The sequence below is a fragment of the Callospermophilus lateralis genome, chromosome 3 (genome assembly GCF_048772815.1).
Source record: "Callospermophilus lateralis isolate mCalLat2 chromosome 3, mCalLat2.hap1, whole genome shotgun sequence".
NCBI classification, from domain to species: domain Eukaryota; kingdom Metazoa; phylum Chordata; class Mammalia; order Rodentia; family Sciuridae; genus Callospermophilus; species Callospermophilus lateralis.
The window spans coordinates 116,661,859-116,684,717 of NC_135307.1; the positions used below are offsets into that span (position 1 = coordinate 116,661,859).

The 22,859-nt window shown below is 47.2% G+C and overlaps 2 protein-coding genes across 6 annotated transcripts in view; one reads left to right on the plus strand and one right to left on the minus strand.

Moving 5' to 3' along the window:
- Positions 1-716: 716 nt before the first annotated feature.
- On the minus strand, positions 717-13,336 carry Stoml1 (stomatin like 1). Of its 2 annotated transcripts, none has more exons than XM_076851074.1 (7): positions 13,239-13,336; positions 11,570-11,676; positions 10,059-10,208; positions 9,548-9,751; positions 6,075-6,270; positions 5,471-5,686; positions 717-4,815 (listed from the first exon to the last, which is right to left on the minus strand). In XM_076851074.1, the coding sequence occupies exons 2-7, from the start codon at positions 11,606-11,608 to the stop codon at positions 4,622-4,624; spliced, it is 999 nt and encodes a 332-aa protein (XP_076707189.1). In that variant the 5' UTR covers positions 11,609-11,676; positions 13,239-13,336; the 3' UTR covers positions 717-4,621. The 2 variants fall into 2 exon arrangements, with proteins under 2 accessions (XP_076707189.1, XP_076707188.1); XM_076851073.1 differs by having other exon boundaries at positions 13,117-13,331.
- A 3,179-nt stretch (positions 13,337-16,515) lies between these two features.
- The window catches only part of Pml (PML nuclear body scaffold), a 44,297-nt gene continuing 37,953 nt past the window's right edge, over positions 16,516-22,859 (plus strand). For all 4 annotated transcript variants that reach the window (XM_076851077.1, XM_076851075.1, XM_076851078.1 and 1 more), the window contains exons 1-2: positions 16,516-16,734; positions 18,465-18,934. In XM_076851077.1, coding sequence (XP_076707192.1) covers positions 16,606-16,734; positions 18,465-18,934 — 599 coding nt within the window. In that variant the 5' untranslated portion in view covers positions 16,516-16,605. The remainder of the gene's footprint in view (positions 16,735-18,464; positions 18,935-22,859) is intronic.

Below are 22,859 nucleotides of genomic sequence, written 5' to 3' on the forward strand. Positions count from 1 at the left end.
CAACTGAAAAGTACTCAAATATCTATCAGTAGGTGAATGATGAAGAATGAATGTGCTTTTATCCATACAAGGGGATACTGCTTAACAATAACAAAGACCCAACTACAGACACACATGGTAACATGTATAATTCTCAAAACCATTACAGTGGCAGAAAGAAGCTAGACACAAAGAGTATATACTATATGGTTTCATTCATGACATTCTAGAAAGGCAAAGGTAATCAATAGTTACAGAAAGTAGATCAGTGATCACCTGGGGCTGGGACTATCCAGGCCCTCAGGGACAAGGGGGAACTTTAGTGGATGGGAATGTTCTGTCTCACTGTAGTGCATGGCAGTTACCCAGGTGTTCACATTTTGTCAAAACACATCAAATGACACATTTTATTACATGCAAATTTTACCTTCTTTAAAAATAGTAAATATATGCTACATTTTTCTGGGACTGGAAAGCCAACTCCTTTTTTTTTTTTTTTGGCACTGAGGATTGAACCCAGAAGCTACTGAGCTATATCCCTATCCCTTTTTATTTTGCAACAGGGACTTACTAATTTCAAGAGCTAGCCTCAAACTTGGGATCCTCCTGACTCAGGCTCTGCCAGCCCTCAACTGTTAAAATCTATCAAACAATTGAACAATAAACAAAAAACTAAACCAAGACTCCATTTATTCACTTACCAGGCTCCCCCCCCCCCCCCCCCGCAAAAAAAATCCCAAAAGTTTACTAACACAGTGTTGACATGGTTATGAGAAAAAAAATACTCTCAATCACTTATGATGGGTATAATTCCTAATGAGGGGATTTGGGAAATATTTATTAAACTACAAATACTTTGACCCAGCAGTTTCATTTCTAGGATTTCATCCTACAGATAACTCAACCATAGGTGAAACTACCTGTTAAAGGTTAGGGACTGCAACAATGTTCAAAGTAACACAAAGCAAGAATGAGCCAATTGTCCCCAGATACAGGACAGGTTAAATAAATGACACATCCACACGGTGGAATCCTGTGTAACTACAAAAAAGAATCAGGAAAGTCTGTATGTGCTAATATGAAAAGATTTTCAAGGGTAATGTTAGATGTACAAACAAGCATTGTGTTTGGTATGCTGCCATTTGTGCAAAAACAGCATCAACAAAAGCCCAGAGGGATGTCTGTTTGGATTTTCTTAGGTACTGTGTGTATTCTGAAAACAAACTGCAGTGACCCAGCATGTAATCCCAGTCATTCTGGAAGCTGAAGCAGGAAGATCAAAAGTTTAAAGGCAGCCTCAGCAATTTAGTGAGGCCCTAAATAATGTAGTAAGACCTTGTCTCTAAATAAAATACAAAAAAAAAAAAAAAAAAAAAAAAAAGGGCTGGGGATGTGTCTCAGTGGTTAAGTACCTCTTGAGTTCAATCCCTAGTACCAAAAACCAACCAACCAACCAACCAAAACAGGTTCAGGTGGGTGGCACACTCCTGTAATCCCAATTACTCCCAAGGCTGAGGCAGGAGAAAGGCCGAAAACAACTTAGCAAGACCCTGTCTCAGAATAAAAAATAAGCTGGGTGTAATGGTGCACGCCTATAATTTCAGCAGCTCAGGAGGCTGAGGCAGGGGGATCACAAATTCAAAGCCAGCCTCAGAAACTTAGCAAGGCTCTAGGTCATACAGCCAGACCTGTCTCAAAATTTAAAAAATATGAAAAGGACTGAGGATGTGGCTTAGTGGTTGAGCACCCTTGGGTTCAATTCCTGGTTAAAACAAAACAAAATAATTAAAAAAACCTGAAAGAACCACCAAGAAACTAATAGCAGGGGAATCCCATATGAAAAAGGTGTGGGGAAGAGTATAGATAGAGTTGTGTGTGAGGGACAATTCTTTTAATTTTTGAATCATGTGAATGTGTTACCTATCCAAAAATGAAAATACTTATTTAAAATTAACAACAAAGGCTGGGATTGTAGCTCAGAGGTAGAGCACTTGCCTGGCACATGTGACGCACTGGCTTCAATCCTCAGTACCATGTAAAAATTAAATAAATAAATAAAGATATTGTGTCCATCTATAACTAAAAACTTTTTTTTTAATTTATAAAATAAAATAAACATCAAAGCCAAGCCTGTTTATCCCAGGTACTGGGTAGGCTGAAGTAGGAGGACTGAAAGTTCAAGGTCAACCAGGGCAAGAGCCAAACTCCAAAAATAAAAAGGCCTGGGGATGAAGCTCAGTGGTAAAGTGCCCCTGGGGTCAATCCCCAGTGGTGCTAAAAATGAAAATAAAATAGCATATTATATGTTGGTACATTAACTAGACTAGATCATCATCCAAGTTATTTGAAGTAAAATGTATCAAGTGCCTAGTCCAGTATAGGGACATATTCAGCACAGAGTAATTACTGTTTCTATGCGCCCCCTACAAAGTCCCTGCACACAACCCCTCATGCTTTTGGTTTCAGTTTCCCAGAAGTGCCAGCCTGCTTCTTCTCCATCTGTGCTCTGCCAGGGACTTCCCCTCTGCAGGGTGAATTTTCCATCTCTTCTCAAGGTCCACATGGCAGCAGTCTCAGGCCTGGCCTCCTCAGGGAAGCCATTTAGGTGGCCTTGGCCCTCCCTCACCTGTGGATTGCAAGGTCTGCTTGGTCCTCCTAGCCCAGGGGCCTTTGAACCTCAGGCTCTTGTTCCTATAGTGCTGGCCTTGCCTCCTTTCACAGGGTGGAGCCGCGGCAGGTGGTGGCAGGCCTTGCCCTCCACCTAGACATCTAGAAAAGTTTCAGTTTCCCCTAAAATTTGTTGATCTTCCCATACCCATGAAGAAAACCTGAAGAGTTTCGGTTTCTCTCAAATCATGATCTCATTTTCCTCACTGCTCCCCCTGGTCCCTGCCAAGAGATAGTGCCAGCTTCCATGGTGAAGATGCCTGGTACTCCCAGGGCACTTGCCATTACATGTGTAGCAGCCATGGAGGCATATGCGGGTGAATTGTGCTTACTTGGAGCTCACATCCCAGCAGAAAGGTACAGCAGCAGAGACAGTGGGGAATAAGCAGTGACAGTTGAAAGAGAGGAGACAGGCAGAGGCAGAGGAGCAGCCCTGCTGGGCTTCAGGGGCAGCACTGTGGCCAGTGGGGACTTTGGAACTGAGTCCTAGAAGGAGAGCTTTGGACAGGCCCACAAGAGGCCTCTAGGTGAGCAGAGAGGGGCAGCCAGGAGCGGCAGGGTGGGGCTGAGGAGGGCCCCGCAGCTGAGACCCAAGTTCCATGACTGCAGCTGTAAGGGACATGCTGGACTTGAAGAAGGCACCCCAGGCCAGCCAGAAGGCCCACCAAGGAAGTGTCTGGCACCAGCAGGGAGAGGAGCAAACTGGATGGGCCCTGGTGCCAAAGAAAAGGGCCCCAAAGGAAAGGCCTGGTGCCAGAGGACAAGCTGAAGGCTGTTCCTCAAGGAGGCAGCTCTGGTTTTTGCAGTTTGGTTTTGGTTTTTCCCCTACAAGTCTGTCCAGGAAGCGAGATTCGTTTCTTAGCACTGGAGAGTCAGAGGCCCCTTCTCTGTGAACTGGAGCACTGGAGCAGAAAGCTGGCTGGGCCAGGGCCAGGACTGGTTGCCTGTTTCCTTCTCTTCAGCAGAGAAGTTGGGCAGCAGTTGGCAGTGCCCCAACTCCCCTCTTGAATGTGATGAGCCCCTCACCTTGTCCTGTATCAAGTTAATGTTTGTAGAACCACACCCCTCTTTCCTGATCAACCTGTATCCCCAAATATGAAGAACAGAAAGAAGCCCTGGGCCCCGCATATTGGGGCTTTGAGACTCAGGAGGAAGAACTACAGGTATCCAGATGCTCTAGGTCAGCCTCCAGGGCCTAGGTCATTCCTGGGCTGGTAGCAGAGGGGCATTACCTTGCAGCCCTCCTAGCCCACCCTATACCCCCATAGCCGCACTTCACTTCTTCTCTGCTCCACATTGGAAACACCACATTTATTTGTCAGAGTCTTTTAAACCTCTAGTAAGACATACAGGAACAGCAGGGCTCTCCTGCATGCTGCCCTGGCCCAGCTCATCAGGCATGCAGGATGGAGCTGGCAGATGAATCAAGGTGTCTTCAGGAGTGGGGCCATAGAAGCTGCAGGCCTTGCAGTCCCATGCCCTCCCCCACCAGCTTGGCCTAGACTGCAATCAGGAAGATGGGCCCAGCCCAGTCCTGTTGCAGGGGCCTCTTACAGGGAGTTGCCTTCCCTCCCCCTCCCCCACCCTCTTAGATCCCCTCAGCTTGTAGCCTGAGCCATGCACTTTGATCCTTCACACAGGTACCACACCAGCTGCCATCAGGCTGGTTCTGTGTGTCCTGCCTCTCCTGTCAGGTAGTCGGCTGGACAGGGCAGTCCTGGCTCTCCTGTCCTTACTCTGTGTAGCCAGCTCAGGGCTGGGCACTTGGTGGGGGCAAAGGCCTGTCAGATAACCACTGCAGGCAGGAACTCCCAGCTGCTGCTGGCCCCCAGCCTCCATCCATGGGCTCCTGGTTGGTCCTGAAACTCTTCAGGGCCTCAACTTTCTACAGTGCAGATCAACACCTCCTCCTTCAAGAAGCACCCTAGCTTAGTGCCAGACTTGAGGCTGGGCAATGGATGGTCAGCCAGGGCTGCTACTTCAGGGCCCTTAGGACTGCCTCCAGCTTCATGGCCACTGCCAGGTCGCCCTTCACCTTCAGTCGCCCACTCATGTAGGCCCCCAGGGGCCGCAGCTCCCTGCACAACAGAGCCCGCAGGTCTGCCTCAGTCATCTCCACCACCACGTCGGGGACACCTTCAGGAACCCCATGTCCCACCCTGCCTCGCCCTGTAGGTGGAAAGAAAACTGAGCATTAGTAGGGATGTGGTACAGACAGCTATGGAGGGAAGAAGAGGTTAGCATGTCCCATTGGAAGGAGCAAAGAATACTGGTTAGGAGTTTAGGTTCTAGGGCTGGATCATAGTTCAGTGGTAAGAGCACCTGGTTAGCATGCACAAGGCCCTGGGCTCCATCCCCAGCACATGTGCACACAAACAGTTTGGGTTCTAATACCCTGGATTCTAATCCTATAGGCCACTTGGTACCTCAGTGTGCAAATATGTGAAGGGGATGATGAGCCCTAAATCAAAGCTGATGGTGAGAAATAGGTGACATAATGCACAAAAGTGCTCAGCACAGAGCCTGGCATGTGGCAGGCTTCCTGCCACATGAGGAGTTCACTCAGGGAGGTGACAGAACAGACTTACTTGGTATCAGCAGCCTGGCTGTCTCAATTGTCCTCCCACAGCAGAGAGCAAGGCCCAGAAAATTATTGTCTAGAAATGGTGTCAGAGCCCCTGACTGCCATGGGTCCATCCCAAACTGGTGGCAGGAGTAGGAAGCCTTGCTCCTACAGGGTGTGTGGGAGCGGCCTAAAAAACAGCCATGGGATCAGGTGTATAAGCAACTGGGTATGAGGGGAATGTGGGGAGGGCAGCTGCACCTGTGGTAAGATCCAGGAAGTAGATGCTCTGGGTGCCACTGGGAAGGATGACATTGAACTGGTAGCAGGCCCCAACCTGGCTGACCAGCACTTCAGACAGGAAAGGCTCCAGAGCAGTCAGCAGCCCCTCGGCCACAGGCTGCTTCAGGCCCTGAGATGCAGGTGGCTCCACTTCGCTCACCATCTCCAGGGTATCTGCTGGGGTGGCCAAAAGTGCTGGGGAGGGAGGCAGAGAGGCAGGTCAGTGTGTTCCCAGGGACAGGTGGCCTCTGCCTCTTTTGGCTTCTGATCAACTTGCTTCCATGCCAGGAGGCTGCCCCTAGGTTTCTACCCTAAACACCTAAATCCTGTTTCTTAGCTGTTCCAGCTGAGATCAGATGTGAAACCCTCTTTCCAGCTACTGCTATCTCCTCTCACGGTGGCTGCCACAGGCCTCTCCACACTCACACAACCTGGACTCTTCTCACTGCCCTAGCTTGGGTTGATCCTAGAATCAGCATGGGTCAAAAGACAGGCAGAGCGTGCACTGTGCTTGGAGCAAGTAGCAAAGTCAGCTCCATGCCAAACTGAACAGCACCTCCCTCCTGCTCCCCAGGTTCCTCACCTGGCCCAGCAGATGGAGTACCTCCTGCCACTGAGTTCATGCCCCCTCCCAGCAAGTGGAGGGCCAGCTGCTGGAGGGTGCTGTCCAGGCTGGACCCGGCTGGGCTGTCCTGGGGCTGCTGTAGCACGGCCTCCACTGCCAGCTCCACGCGGTCCACCTCTAGCCCCCAGGCCCTGGTCACATCGTTGATCTCCAGCTGAAGGACAGTAGGGAAGACATGGAATTCATGCAATAAACCTTTCCTGAGCACCTTCTTTGGGTGGGCCACTATGGCCACATGTGGACCTGGAAGTCCCACACCTGTCCGTAGGGAGCACAGGCAGGGGATGCTGACAGTCCAGCTGTGCAAGTGCTCAAACAAGGAGGAGGGAGGGCTGGCAACAGGGAGAGTGACACTGGCAGTGGGGGACTCTCCAGGTGGAGGACCTTCCAGGCAATAGGAACAGCATGTGCAAAGCCCAGAGAGAAGAACCTGGAAGTCTGGGCACTTCAAGCAGCCAGAGTTCCAATTAGTCAGAACCTAAAGTGTGGGCTGGGGGACCAGAGACAGCTGAAGTCTCAGAGGCAGCCTCCTCCTACTCACTTGGATTTCTTCTGAGGCAACAAGGACATCAGAGAGGAGTTCACTCAGGGAGGTGACAGAACAGACTTACTTTTTGGAAACACTCTCCTGGCTGCTGTGTGGACACTGAATTGGATGGGCTGATGATGGAGGCTTGGGGATCAAATGGCACTGTTTCAAATTGCAGGAAGAAAGCAGACAGGTTTGGTGGAGGGAAGAAGGGTGAAGTGAAGCAGAGACTCACTGAGGGAGCACAACTCTGCCAACTGCCAAGCTGCAGCAGGCACAGGGCCATTTGGCTTATGGCTGCCTGGATGTGCCATGGCATAGAGGGCAGGGGAGCGGGAAGCAGGCTTCTGGTGTGGTTTTCCTGGGCTCATGAATATGGCATTCACTTAGAGACTCACACAAACAGGATGTGGGGAGGTGTGTGTGATAAGTGCTCTTTTGTTTGTTTTTTAATTCTGAAAGTTTTGGGTGTCTGTGGGAGAGCAAGGGTCCCACAGGAAGCTGGATAAATGGGAGCAAGGTGCAGGAGAGTCAGACTGGATTGTGTGCCGTGAACAATAAGTGCCCAGAGGAAACAAGTCCTGGGTGGGTGAGCTCTCCCAGAGAGGTGACAGATGAGAAGGGGACAGTGCAGGAACCTGGACAATGAAAGTCAGGAGAACTAGCAAGGTCAAGGGGAGCAGAAGAGGAGGAGTCACACACACAAACACTGTCATCAGGTGAAGGAAGGGAAGGCTGAGAAGTGTCTGCTGGGCTGGGAAGAGGGAGGTCACCATGTCACCACAGCTATCTTAGGAGCTTGGGGGAAGCCTGACTAAGGATGGGATGAGAGAAATGGGAGTCTTCCAGAAGGGAAGGGGAGAGAGGTAAGAGCTAGAGGTGAAGCAGGCAAAAGGAGAATGTTTCTGTGCATTAAAGAGGGAAGAAAGAATAAAGAGACAGTGAACCTGAGTGGAGGGAGAGAGGGAAGGAGAGAGAGGGGGAGTCCTAGAGAAGGTAGGGCCCAGAGCACTGTCCTATGAAGAGATGAGCCTCAAGAAGGGCATGCAGGCAGGAAATGAGTAAGGAAAATCATGCAGAAGGGTGTGGAGGTTGAAGCTGGAGGCCAAAAGATTCCTGTCTGAGAGTTGTTTTTCTTTTTTTCTTGCATGTAGAGGCAGGATCTGCTGCAGAGTGATGGGGTGGCCAGGCTGCAGGAGGGCAGCAGACAGGTGGAGCCACCTGAGAACACTAGCAGGTGAGCCACTGAGGAGGAGCCAGCAAGTGAGGGGCAGTCTGCAATCCCTTCAGAGGAAAAGTGGGCAAAAAAGAAATGAGATTGAAAATCCCTGCCTGAACCAGGGCTGGGGAGATTCTGCTTCAACCTCAGGTGCTGCCCTTGCTTTGCCAGGTGCCCAGTGAGTATGGGCAATGGCCCTGAGTAACTCTCACATCACAGGATGGACTGCCCCTTTCATACCAGGGCAATTTTTAACAGGGCAGAGATCCACTTTTCTTTTCCTAAAGATAAATATAATGGAATATGGGTTTGATTTTTTTTGCTACTGGAAATTGAACTCAGGGGCACTCGATCACCAAGCCATAACCCCAGCCCTATTTTGTATTTTATTTAGAGACAGGGTCTTAGTGCCTTGCTTTTGCTGAGGCTGGCTTTGAACTCACAATCCTTCTGCCTCAGCTTCCTGAGGGTGTGAGGTTTTATGAATAAAAATATGTTATCACTTATTGTCTGAATTGTATTAGATCAAACACTCTATTGAGGGTGGGGGATCAAGGGCTCTGGCTCTGGTCCAGCTCTTTGCGAGTAGGCAAGTGGGGAAGTATTGGGAATTTACCTCAGGGGTGCTCTCCTACTGAGCTACATCCCAGTCCTTTTTATTTTTTGAGACAGAGTCTTACTAAGTTGCCCAGGCTGGCCTCAAACTTGCCATTCTCCTTCCTCAGCCTCCTTGGCTGCTGGGATTACAGGTGTGCGCCATCATGCCCAGCCAGTTGTGGCTCTTAAAGGCAAGTTGAATAATTTCTGAGTCTGGGTTTCCACCCTCCAGTAATACTGGCCCTCTTGCTGCAAAAATGTGAAGATGAGATACTCTGGGGCAAGCACTGGGCTCTGTGAACCACGACAGACAGAGTATGTGAGGGCTATTGTTACGATCAGGAGTAACCTTCTGAGGAACTTCATCTAGCTGGCTGCTTGCTGACCTCCTTGATGGAATGAGCTGGGGATCTCCAGAACTGGCATTCATCCCACTCCCTCTCTGTCCTCCAATCCCATACCCCTGGGTTTAGATCAGAGTGGAGGGGAAAGAGGGAAAAGTTCTCTCACCTTCCTCCATGAGGACAAGCAAAAGGGAGGAAGCACAAGTTGAGTGTGGCTGTGAGGGACACGCCACTGCTCCTGCACTTATGTTTATCCTATCTTTTAGAGCAAAGAATTTAAGGTGAATTCCATGTAGATCATTTTCATATTCATGGAGAAAATCCAAGAAAAAGATCAAATGTCTCCATGTTTCTTTGTTCTGTTCCAAGCGAGAAAAATCAGCCCACAAAAATGCATATGCTCCCTTATGAGCACAGAACTCTCATTAGTGGGTTGGGCTGGAAGGGTCCCCCTCCTATCACCATGAGGCCTCATGTTGATGTCAGAGCAATGAAAGACAGAACCTCAGCAGTCAGAGGCAGGGCCCTAGGAGTTCCCGCAAGGGTGCTTTCCTTTATTAGTACCATGTGTGCCCAGGATTACTATGACTAGGCTACCTTCTATTCCTCAACTCAGATCACTGGATCAGCAGAGGTGATTACACTCTTGGCACAAAAGGTAAACTAAAGTTAGAACAAACTGGTGTTTGCTCAAAGTGACCAGGTGCCAGCTCTGAGCTCTACCTTGTGAGGAGCCGCCTACCAGGAGCTGGTCGCTGATCTTGAGCTTCTCCATCTGGATCTCCCGCAGCGGCCTTCTGAGCAGGGCCTTGGTCATGGCATTCTGGGCTGTCATGCGCGTGGCTGTATTTAGGTCCTTTACAGTCATCACCGACAGCACTGGGTCCCAGATACGGAACTGGACATCAGCCCCCACAGACAGCACAGCCCCATCCTTAGAGGCCAACTGTTGGGAGTGGCCATGAGAGAGAAAGGACACTTAGGAGGCTGGGGCTACAAGGAGGTCATGCCCACTAGGACCACCAAATTTGACCCACCCACCTGGCAGATAACTCCTTAAAGGCAAAATGGTGTCCCCAAGGCCATGGGATCAGTGTAAAGAGTGAGGATGCCCTCCTAGCTTTTACTTTGACTTTCTGTTCTCTTCTCCCACTCTCCCAGAAGGCTACTTTCAGGCCAATGCCCTAGCACCCATAGAATACTCTGCACAAGGCCCTACTCTGTCTGTCCAGAGTAGCTGGGAAGTCTCTTACCTTGCAAGGAGGCACATTGAAGGCTCGTGTCCTCAGATCCACTCTCTGAAAGGAGTCAATGAAGGGCAGGAGCAGAACCATGCCAGGTCCCTGGGGGGTGCGGATCCGGCCCAGTCGAAACACAATCATCCGCTCATAGGTGGGCACGATCTGTCCACAATGGCAAGGAAAAGAGTTGGAAGCGGGGGCTGACATTGTGGCTCAGTGGTAGAGTGAAGTGAAGTGAAGTAAAGTGAAGTTTCCCTAAAAAGTTAGGGGCTGGTAGCGTGTTTGCCTAGCATGCGTGAGGCACTGGGTTCGATCCTCAGCACCATATAAAAATAAAATAAAGGTACTGTGTTCACCTACAACTAAAAAATATATTTGAAAAAAAAAAAAAAGAGTGGGAAGTGGTCTGCCTAAGCTGGCCAGTGACATTTTCCCAGATCCTTCCTTCTCCCCTCTCCCCTTTGCTCGGTCACAATCAAGTATCCTTAACTGTTTTTAGATAAGAAAACCAAGGCTCAGAGAGGTCAGGCTCAGAGAGGTACTCAGAAATCACATAGCACCTGAGTGAAATAGGCACTATTTGAATGCAGTTCTGAATGACTCCAAAGGTCATATGTCTTAATCACCACACTGTACTAACTTGATTTTTTTAAAGTAGGTTTTTAGTTGTATATAGGCACAACATCTTTATTTATTTTTATGTGGTGCTGAGGATTGAACTTAGTGCCTCCCGCATGCCAGGCAAACACGCTACCAGCCCCTAACTTTTTAGGGAAACTTCACCTTTGTTGTCTAAAGCTAGACATGACTCACATCAGGAAACTGTCTGCCCTTGGATTAGCTGGGGGAAAGGCTGAGCTGTTGTTACAGCAAACAAAAGGCTTTGCCAACTTCAGGTCCCTGGAATCCTAAAGATGTTGAAGAAATTGAGAATTGAAGACCCAGAAATACACAGTAATTTGTTCAAGGTCACACAGTATTTATTTCAGTGGCATTTCAGAACTAGGATCTAGAACCATCAAAGAACTCCCTTTCAGATCACACAAACCTAGAGGCTTTCTAGAAAAGGTGACTATTGTCTTGGGCCACACAAAGAGGAGGGCCTGACAGGGCTTCCACCTTCACCACAGCTTGCAGGTATAGATCTATTACTTATCCTTTTTCCATCTATACCACCACTTGTTGAAAATGAGACCTGGCTTCCTATTGCAAATTGCCTGCTGGGTCAGGTAGGGTGTTTTATTTCTAATTTGACCTAGCCCAAAGGAAGGATGATCTGCCCAAGATATCTGTCCAGATCCCAGGACTCAGAAATTTGGGAAGACTTCCTAATGGTTCTATTCCTTACTGATTCCCCATGATGACAAGTCTGGGCCTCAGTTTTCTCATATTAAAAATGGAAAGAAAATTTTTGTCTTGCCCCTTTCATAGAGTTGTGATAACAGAATATGGAGAATTCATTCATCAATGCCAAAAACTTCAATATGACCCAACCACTCTAGGACTGACCCAGCCAGTCTTACCTTCAGGGCAAACCAGCCAGAAATGGGGAAGGTGATCATCAGCAGCAAGAACCCCAAGAAACTGATGAGGCCATGGCAGAGGCAGGAGGGCCAGCTTTGGGGTATATCTGGGGGCAAGAGAGAACAGGCAGTCAAGGAACACCAGATGGCCTGGCAGCTGTGTACAATGAGCTTGGTCAGGTGTACCTTTTGCCCACTTTACCTTTCTCACAGTTCTCAATCATATCTTTGGACACATGCTCATTCCCTCCTCCCATACATCAAAACTAATCTATCCGAAGTACGACCCTCACAAGGCCTTATTCTTTGCTAGGCAAGTCTCTGAACCTGAGAATCCAATGCTGTCCTTACTGTACTGAGCAGGAATCAATCCCTTGTCTAATTTATACTGCCTACTCATGCCTGTCATGAAGCCCAGGAGTACCTGGGCATCTTTAAATGTGTGCTGGCTTGAGCTGAATGCTGTTGGCATAACACATTCCTCCTCTACCAAATGCTCCAGAAGACTGCTTTCAAGGGATTCTTATGGAAACAATGCCTTAGCCTATAGGGATAGGGATACAGCATTAATTTCTCATTAATAGGAGCCTGAGATGGGGATAAAATTTTCTTTTCTACTCTTCACTCCATTTTAATGCCCTAAGAACCATCAAAAATGCATATTTCAATTCAAGCAGTTTGATGGTGATGGTGGTTGGGGTGTGGAGGGGGGAGGTAGGAAGATAAGGCACATCCAAACTAAAGAGAGAACCAGGTGTCCAGGATGACAGAGAAAGCCCTAGAATCTGGGATGAGCTTATTCTCTGCTCCTCTTCTTCCAATCCTGGACAGGAAGCAGAAAGGAACCTCGGTTCCATCTTTCATGAAGCTCATGTCTGCTGGGTTTCCCAAGTCACAGGACACCAAGGTTCCACTTCCTGCCTGACCCACTCTAACCCACTGTGACCTCTGCAGGAAAGAAATCCTTGGACAGGAGCAGCTGTCAGTACAGAAGGGTCAGGGAGGCACCAAACCTCCAAGGTCAGGCTGAGAAGTATGGGATCTGGCCTGTGGCCAAAGGAACCACAGAGAGCTTTGGAGCAAGACAGGGTGAGGACAGACAATGGATTGCTGAAGGCCTGCCTTTTTGTTCTGTGTATCTTCTCCAGCTACAAAAGAGATGGCAGGTCCCTGGGATTCTACCCTGGGGTGAATATTCTTCCATTTCTCCACAAAGCGCCTGTAGGGTGCTGATGACCTATGCATAATGGGAACTTGAAACCTATGCCCTGATAAAAGCCGAGGAGAAATGTGATGCGGTTAATTTCGGGAAGATGGAAGCCACGCTGGCTCTGAGGCTGCAGTGCCAGGCCCCTAGGGAGAGCAGATCAGCAGAAACACCCCAGCGCCGGGCCCAGCCCCCTCTCCACTTTACAAGTCGTTCCCCTTCTCGGTCCCTCCTCTGAGGGTGCGAGGCCGGCCAACTCCTTAGGGGCAGAGGGTTCCGGCCTGTGGGTACTGGCCAGTCTTCCCCTCTCCCGGGTTCGCCGTGCTGGGCGACCACTCACCGGACCCCGGCCCCACGCCGCCCCGCTCTGGGGACAAGCAGCCCTTCTGCGAGCCCAGAAAGCCGAAGCTCGACTGCTGGAAACGGTCAAAATCTCCCAAGGGCAGCGCCCGGTACCCGGACCTGCCGAGCATGATTCCTGACGGGGACACACCCCCGCGCCTCTGCGCGGCCACAACCTCTGCCGGCCGCCGCTTCCGGCTTCTCCGGCGTCGCCACGGGCGGCGGCTGGGCATAGGAGCAGGAGGCCGACCCGGATCCGCGCCCGCTGTAGCATGGCGACGCCCTGCGCTGGGAGGATCGAACTGCGGCCGCAGGCGTCGGGGCGTGGCCTGATTTCTTGGCAGCCCGCGGGGTCATTGCCACCTCCTCCCAGATCTTACCTGAACTTAGAAATGGAGGAGGGAAGTTGGGCTTCATAAGAGGACATTCAGGAGCCAAACCTCCAGAACAAAGGAAATGCTGTTTTCAGCCTTCTCAACACTCTCTGTCCAAACTCACACAGGGAGCGAGGTCTTAATAGACTTAGGGTTTCTCTAGAACATACCTCACAAAATAATTGCTCTCTGTCCCCACAGCTCAGCAAGCAGGGTCTGTCCCAGAACAGATCTCAGTACATATTGTTGAATGATGGTGTAGCCAGGTCACTATGGACAGAGTGGAGCGGAAAGGGCTGAACTTCGGCACCAAAAGAACAATTTCATGTGCAGAGTCAGGGTGCAGAGTACAAGGAAAGGATGGACTAAAGCTAACAGATCAGAGTCACCAGATCATCACAGCACAGCCCTTGATCCAGGCACCAAAGGAACTTGCCTCTCCATGTCTTTAGTTAACCCAAATGTAAATAGCAAATTTATTCTGAGAAGTGTTAACTTCCAACAGGATGTTGGGGCAGGCTGGGAGCAGGTTACCTTCCAAAACTAGCAATGAAACTAATAAAGTTTTCCCAGTTCTGTCTCCTTGGGCTTCTCATCACTCTCCACAGCTCACTACCAAATCCCTTCTGCATATAGCTACCCACGATATTTGGCTTTTCCTAGTTTGGTGGCCTTGATACCGCTGTTGACCGGTGACGAGTTCTTGCTTCCCCAATGTTGAAGAATAACACCAAAGAAGCACGCCGAGGCAAGGTCAGAATAGAAATTAGAAGTTTATTAAAGGACAGCAGAAAAGACTTCTCCCAGAGGAAGAAGGGGACCCAAGAGGTGGGAATCCGTGGAAGTGCGGTTGTTTCCCCTTTTTATAGTTTTGGTGATGGAATGTAGGTTGGAGGGCCGAGGGGTGGGACACAAGTGGGCTTAATTATCACCTTTTGGGATGGGCTATCTCCAAATCTGTTGGGGCTGTTTCCTGGGCTCCAATAACATTTCTTTGAGGTGGACTTTGGCCTAGGGCCTTTTCGGGACTTCATTAACATTCCTTGAGTTGTCCTGTGTTTTCCCTGAGTCATTCCCAGCATGGCCTCCATTTTAGATTTCACTCGATATTAGACCCGATTTACCTAACTACACTGACTACGTAATTTTAAATCTGGCTTCAGCCTGATTCTAAAGGCCTAGGGGGCACTGACCAGGTGTGGAGGATATGTCACTCTCCTGAAGGCTCTCACAGTTCCTGGATGTTGGATCTCCCTCCAGCTCTGGACCCTACACATACACCTCAGATTCTACTATTTACAAGAGCAATGCCTCGACACAATCTCTTCTAGTCTATTCCATGTTGGAACTGAGCACAGGATGTGTGTGCAGGGGCCAGTGCAGTGATTGGGTTGGTTTGAAGTTTGAAGCCAGAGACATTGGCTCAGTGAAGCTGCCTGGAGTTGCACCTTTCTACCCTTACTGGCTAGGATCTGGCCTGCTTTTCATCAGCCAAGAGTTAAGCTACTGTCTCCTTAACCTCTTCATACCTGCTCCATACACACTTCCTTCCTTTCTCCCACCATCTCAGATGCACAAGCCTCCCCAACTGCCAAACAAACAAGTGTCCTCCCAGTCTCTGACTCAGGAACCTCCTCTGCATCCCATAGCCCCTGAAAAAACAGCCTCTACCTCAGAGCAAAGCCTGTCCAAGGAAGGGACATGAACTTTGTCCTTGGAAAGACCCACAGAGCACTCCTAGGCACATTCCCACCCTGCTAAGTGGTTTATCTACAAATAACAGGAGAGATCTGCTGCACCAGGTGTCCCTGACTCTGTCAGGCTAGGTGGGGACCCATAACAACCCCCTAGCAGCCACCAATCAGCATGAGACAGGGAAATACCTGGGATGCCAGATGGCCCTCCCAGTAGTTTATGGTGTTGGGAAACCATGTAGTTCAGCACAAACACCCCTCTTGGCTTAAACCAATCAGTTCAAAGAAATCCCCCTCTTGTACTAACCAATCACCCCTACCCAACTTGTTCCTGCCAGTGAATGTGCTAATCATGTTTTAGAGTTGTTGTTTGATTTTCCCGGGTGTGTGATGATTTGCTAAAGAAGCTATGATGTATGTGGGGGTCCCTGCCTTCTCCAAAGAATGTATAAAACTGCTGCAAACCCTGGGCAGGGTGGGGGGGGGCCCTCTCAGCGTCACCAGTTGCTGTGTGTGTGCACGGAGCTAGCTCGCAATAAACACCTCTTTGCTGCTTACATCGATCTTGGGTCTCTGGTGGTCTTTTGGGGGTCCCAATTTCGAGCATAACACCCCTCTCCTAGGATGGTCCAACTAGGTTGTCAGAGAGACTGTCCTAACACACACTGCTGATGGTGAGATTCCTGGGTTCCAAACCCTTCACAAATTTCCTATCACTTCCAAAACTGGTCCAGTCTCCTTAGTACACTCCTCATGAGTTCCCTCTTAAATCTGAAAGTGGCCCAAACTACCTCGCCAACAGGCTCTCCAGTTTCAAACCTCCATACCTTTTGCCCAGTTGTTGTTTAGTGTTCCCCACCCCTCTCCAGCCCCGCCCGCCCCGCCCAGTCCCTTTATCCCTGTTGAATTCCCGCTGCTTGCTCAAATCCCAAATGAGTAATCTCCTTTCCAGCCAGTCCCCATACTACGCGACAGTCTCCTTTTGGGGGCTGGTTCTTCTACTAGATCTGGGGTTCTTTGAAGCAAGGGCCGTGTGTGGTTCATCTCCGGATCCCAGGGCTCCAGGTACCAGCTAGGGTGGGCACAAAGCTAGGTCCAAGGTGAGATGTATGAACGACTCAAAGTCTCTCTGGCGGAATGCTCAGCCTCACTTTCTCTATCGGAGCTCAGCCACGCCTCCCCTGCTCTCCTCCCAGATCCGCTCCAGTCTTCAAAACCCACAGCCCGCCTCTCCGCGCCTAGGCCCGCCCCAGCCCTGTCTCACTTCCTCTCCGGAGGCGGGCCCTCCGCCGGTACCTCCCCTTTGGAGACAGTTCGGGAGACCGCCTTCTGACTGACGCCACGAGTTGGGTTTCTTCTCCCGCCCTCCCAGATCCAAACGGAGGATCCAAACGGAGAATCGAAACTGCGCTGGGCTATATGCAGCAGGAACCTGCAGCCGCCGGATCTCCTGGCCTCCAGCAGGACCCTGTCCTGCCTCATACGCCCACCATGCCTCCCCCGGAGTCCCCCTCCGGAGGCCACCAGCCCAGCCACAGCCCAGCAGAGGTATTAATGGGTTTGGGGATGAAGGGGTTTAGGCTTTGTTGGTTTGCTGTGGTGGGAGAGTTGCGAAGAGTAATGAAGATCGAGGCCAGGTATCTTAAAGAGTGACACTAGAGCGAAGGCCAGACATCAGGGTCCTGACCCTCTTGGCTGGGGTAGCCAAAGGGCCTGATAGAGTAGGAAGGGGAACCAAGATGAGCTGGGGGGACCGATTTGGACTGTGATTCTCCACTGAACAGTTTGGGAAATGGGAAGGGTCAGTGGCAGCTGACTGGCCTTTCCACTTATACTGGAGCCTTGCCTTTTCCCAGATGATGGACCTCAGGTTAGGGAGAATGCAGGTAGTAGCCCTATTGCACTGACCTGGAGCTAGAGGCATGCCCCAGGCACGGCAAAACCACAACACCCAAGTTTCCAGATCAGAAGTGAAGAACTGTAACCCAGAAGGGAGAGGTTACCGTGGCCAAGGCCTAGCTCCAGCTCATGTGGTTTCTTCTTAAGGAAGTCTCCCAGTCCTTCTCTCAGAACACCCTTCCTGGCCACCCCTAACCCACAAGCGGGTTGTTAAGTCCTTCTCCTGCAAGTTTTGCCTTAGCCTTCTCCTGGGGACCCTCACCTTCACCCCCAAAGGAACTACTTGGCACCATGTTCTATGTTTTTCCGGGCCATTTTGCTCCCCTTCATGAGAGCACAAATAACATCATATTGCTGTAACTTTTATTATTAACATTTTAAAACTAAGAATAACATTACTTAACAATACTGGTTAAAATTTATGAATACTTCTCATGTGCCAAGTACTGTATTGAGAGCACTTTTGTGGGACTTTTTGTGTGTGTGTGTGTGTGTGTGTGTGGTGAAATACACATACCATAAAAGTTACCATATTAACCATTTCTAACTGTATAATTCTGTGACATTAAGTTCATTAATAATGTTGTGTAACCATCACCATCATCTATTTCCAGAACTTTTTCATCACCCCATAAACCTGTACCATTTAAGCAATAGCTCCTTTGTTCGCTGATAACTTCTAATTTACTTTTTGTCTCTATGAACTCGACTATTCTGGATATTTTACGTAGGTGGAATCTCTCAGTATTTCTCCTTTTGTGTCTGGCTTATTTCACTTAGCATAATGCCTTCAAGGTTCAGGTATCAGAATTTCATTCCTTTTTAAGGCTGAATAATATTCCATTATTGTATGTGTAGACCACATTTAATTTATTCATTCACCTATTGATGAACACTTGGGTTGTTTCCTTTTGGATATTGTGACTAATGCTGCTATGTACATTAGTGTACAAATATCTGTTTGAATCTTTGTTTTTAAGTCTTTTTCAAGCATATATCTAGGAGTGGAATTGCTGGCTCATATGATAGTTCCATGATTAACTTTTTGAGCCTCCTCACAAACTGTGTTTATGAGATTGGTGTTTAGTACATTCACTGTCTCAATTGAGTTCATTGAAGGCAAGGATGTATCCTATGCATTTTTATATCCCTGGGCCTAATACTCTGTCTGATGGGAAAGTAGATTGTATGGTGAGATTAAGAAGGCATGAGTAAATGGGGGAATTGGGGGCCTGATAGGCCAGGATTTTGCATCATTAAATGACTGCCTGGAATGGAATGTGAGCTCTCACTCTTGATTTCCAATTGAATGGGCTGGTGACCAATGGGTGGGGACTCCCAGGACTTCTGGCCTCACCTCCCTTTCTTTGGTTCTCCAGCAATCCATGGAAGAGGAGTTCCAGTTCCTGCACTGCCAGGGATGCCAGGCACCAGCCAAGTGCCCCAAGCTGCTGCCTTGCTTGCATACGTTGTGCTCAGGATGCCTGGAGGCTCCGGGCCTGCAGTGCCCCATCTGCCAGGCACCCAGACCCCAGGGCGACGATGACTCCCCGCCTTTGGATAATGTATTCTTCGAGAGCTTACAGCGGCGCCTGTCCGTGTACCAGCAGATCCTGGATGCACAGGCGGCTTGCACCCGCTGCAGAGAACCGGCTGACTTCTGGTGCTTTGAGTGTGAGCAGCTCCTCTGCTCCAAATGCTTTGAGGCGCACCAGTGGTTCCTCAAGCATGAGGCACGTCCCCTGGCCGAGCTCCGCAGCCAGTCAGCTCGTGAGTTCCTGGATGGCACACGCAAGTCCAACAACATCTTCTGCTCCAACCCCAACCACCGCACTCCTGCGCTGACTAGGTGAGTGTACAGCCCTGGGTGGGTGGCCCCACGGGTAGGGGCTGGGGAGAGCAAAGAAGAAAAAAGTCACACAGAAGCAGACAAGGAGCTTTTGGGCTTCACAGCTTAAAATGTGGTCCAAGGACCCGCAGCCTCTGTGGCAATGACCTCAGTTTGTGCTATAAGTCTCCACGTGGGTGAATAGTGTGGTTTCTGGAAGTGCCACTGCTGGGCGAAGAAGCGTGAACATTTTACGTTTTGATATATATTACCAAACTGCCCTTTAGAAAATCTTACAATGGTCTTTTTCATAAGTGCCAACAGGGAATCTCAGTAAGGCGGATTTCTAGGATCAGACACAGGCATTTGTTTCTATCTGAAAAGTCCAAATCGTAAGGCTAGGCTGTGCTCTCTGGGAATGTATATATGAATAGAAAACCAAACAAAATCCCCCAAATCCACTTACAATTATTGTCATTAAACAGCAGATGTTCATTTCATTTTTAAATAGGTAATACATTTATATGGTTCACAAATAATTTACACAGTCTCCATTCTATTCCTATCTGCCTAATTTCCACCTCTTCTCCCTCCCTGTGGTTGTGAGTAGTCCTTGTAACTAGTTTTGAATGTTTCTTTGCAGTTTCTTTGTGAATATATACACAGATAGGATAGTCTTATAAGGTTTTGTTTCCCTCCCTTTTAGCCAATAAGGTAGCATACAAAACTGAACTTTTAACCATTCAAATAGATTGATATATAAGGCTCTTCCTAATACATACTGTATAGTTCTTGGAGATCCATGTGCAAAGGGAAGTTAATCCTTGTTCATTCTGACATATCGAAAACGACTGTACTTTCCTGATAAACTGCCTTACAAGCTGAATTTATGACAGAGCCCTACCTGTTCCTCTTTCCTCAACAGCTTATAGTATTAATTTGCATTTCTTTTGCTGATTTTTAAGGTCCAGTGGCTGTTTTAGCTACTGGGTTTCTCTGTGGGTTTTCTCAGGTACCTCCCTTTAGTTCTTAAATAAGCAACATTGTGAGTTGTTTATTTAGATCCTTTGCCTGTCCCCCACCTTGGAGGAATTATTCCCTTTATTTGTGTAAGAAGTTATTATAATGCAAATATGTTTTCTCAGCATTGACCTTTGTCATTTCACTTAGCACGTGGCATAGTGTTTCACATAGGTCTTTAGTATTATGTAGTCAAATCTGTCCATTTCTTTCTTCATGATACAGTGGCTTTTATGCATCCCAGGAAAGAGTCCCCCCCCCATGCCAATGTTAAAAATGTTCTCCTATATTCTATTTCAATAATTTCATATTTTAGGTGCTGGGGGGTGTACCTCAGTGCCCCAGCACCACACACATACACACACACACACACACAAAATAAATAAATAAATAATAATTTCATGGCTTTGTTTTTATAATTCAATCTTTAATTTATATGGGATTTGTTTCTGTGCATAGTATAAGAATTATTGCTTTGTTTTTCTCTCCAAATGGATTTTTTTTTAAAATCAGGGATTGAACCCAGGCGTGCCTAACCCCAGCCCTTTTTATATTTTATTTTGAGACAGGGTTTTGCTAAGTTGCTTAGGGTCTTGCTGAGTTACTGAGACCAACTGAACTTGCGATCCTCCTGCCTCAGTCTCCTGAGCCACTGGGATTACAGGCCTGTAGTAGCCTAGCTCCAAATGGAAAAACAGTTCTCTCCACTGCATTTATCAGATACTCACTGTGCCCTGATCTGAAATGCCCTTTATTTTTTTTTAATTTTTATTTTATTTTTTTTTAATGTGTTGCTAGGGATCGAACCCAGTGCCTCACGCAAGCTAGGTAAGCACTCTACCGCTGAACCACAACCCCATCCCCTGAAATGCCGTTTTAAATCTTTTTTTTTTTTTTTTTTAGTTGTAGTTGGACACAATGCCTTTATTTTATTTATTCATTTTTATGTGGTGCTGAGGATTGAACCCAGGGCCTTGTAACACACTAGGTGAGCCCTCTACTGCTGAGCCACAACCCCAGCCTTCTTTTAAATCTTATACTAAATGCTTATGTAGTCATGAGTGTGTTTGTAAATCTCTGTCCTATGTCAATGATCTGACTGACTCTGTTCTTTTTTTTGCTTTTTCCCATTCTTCAAAACTTATTTTCCTTTTACAGTTAATACAGTTTTAAAACTTACATGTTCATTGGGATTTCGATTGAAATTGCATTAAATCTGGGGATAATTGGCCTTATCCCTGATTATTTCTTTTGGATTTTATAGTTTTATTAGCATAGGTCTTGAATTTATAATTTGTAATACTCAATAATGTAATGTAAAATTGTAATTTTACATTACAATTTATAACTGATTATGATTAGTCCTCACTAATCTTAATTTATGTAAATTAATATCATATTAAGCCATCTATCAAGTTCTCTTATTATCTCTGTTAAGTTTTTCAGTTGATTTGTTTGGCTTTTCTAGGTTAACAAATCTGAAAATTGTAGGGCTTTTCATTTTCTGGATACTTGTACATGTTGCCACTTTTTATAGCTTTGTTTCATTGTCCAAAACCACCAGAACAATATTGCATAATAATGATTAGAAAAGGCAACTTGATCTTGTTCCTATCTTTAAAGAGAAAGTTTCTAATATTTTCTTGTTAAGTATGATGTTTATTGTTGACTTTCTTAGGTAATTTCTTAAAATCACATTAAGAAATTTATTTTTTGTACTTGGTTTACCAAGAATTTTGTTGTTACTATTCTTTTGTCTTTGTTACTGTTGTTTTGCAGGCTGGGGATCAAACCCAGGGCCTGGCACTCCCTAGGCAAATGTTCTGTCACTGAGACAGGTTCTAAGCCCCAATATTGTTTCATTTTTACCACAGGAATAGATGTCCTTTAGGACTCTGTAAGGGTATCCTTTCACTTTTTACTATGAAAATTAATTTAATATGTGTTTCTTTATGTTGCCCATTGTTTAATTACCAGAAGGAAAAACCCTACTTGGTCATGATGTTCTATTATTTCAATTCACAGCTAGTTCCCATTTAATAATATTTGTTTAGGCTATTTTCTATATCCATAAATGTAATACATTTTTTGTGTGTGTGGTACTGGGAATGGAACCTAAGACCTTGCATTTGTTAGGCAAGTACTCTACCAATGAACCACATCCCCAGATCTTCTTAAATTTTTATCTTGAGAGAGGGTCTGTTTTAGTTGCCCAGGCTAGCCTACTAACAATCCTCCTGCCTCAGCCCACCATGTAGCTGGAATTACAAGCATGCACCACTGTGCCCAGCTATAAAGTTAATCAATTTTGTATAAAATATGTGTTATTTGTCAGGTTTTCTTATACATTTTATACTAATTTTTTATTGAATTTGTAAGCTTTCATTTTTTTGAATATGATAATATGTTCTCAGTAGTTCAAGGGATATTGGTCATAGGACTGCTACCCACCTCAAACACACTTCCTGCATGTACTCTAAATCACCTCTAGATCACTTATAATACCTAGTACAGTGTGAGTGCTATTTAAATAGTTGTTTTGCTGTATTATTTAGGGAATAATAACAAAAAAAGTCTATATATATATATATATATATATATATATATATATATATATATTCAGTACAGATGCAATTTTTAAGAATACTTTTGATCTGTGGTTGGTTGAATCCACAGATATAAAACCTGTGGACACAGAGGGCTGACTGAATGTGTGTACAAAAGTTTTTTGTGTATGTGGTACTGGGATTGAATCCAGGAGTGCTTTACCACTGAGCTACATCCCCAGCCCTATTTATTTATTTTAATTTTAAGACAGGGTCTAGCTAAATTGCTGAGTTTGAACTTGCCATCTTCCTGCCTCAGCCTCCCAAGTTGCTGGGATTGCAGGCATGTGCCACTACACTTGGCTTACAAGTAGTTTCTA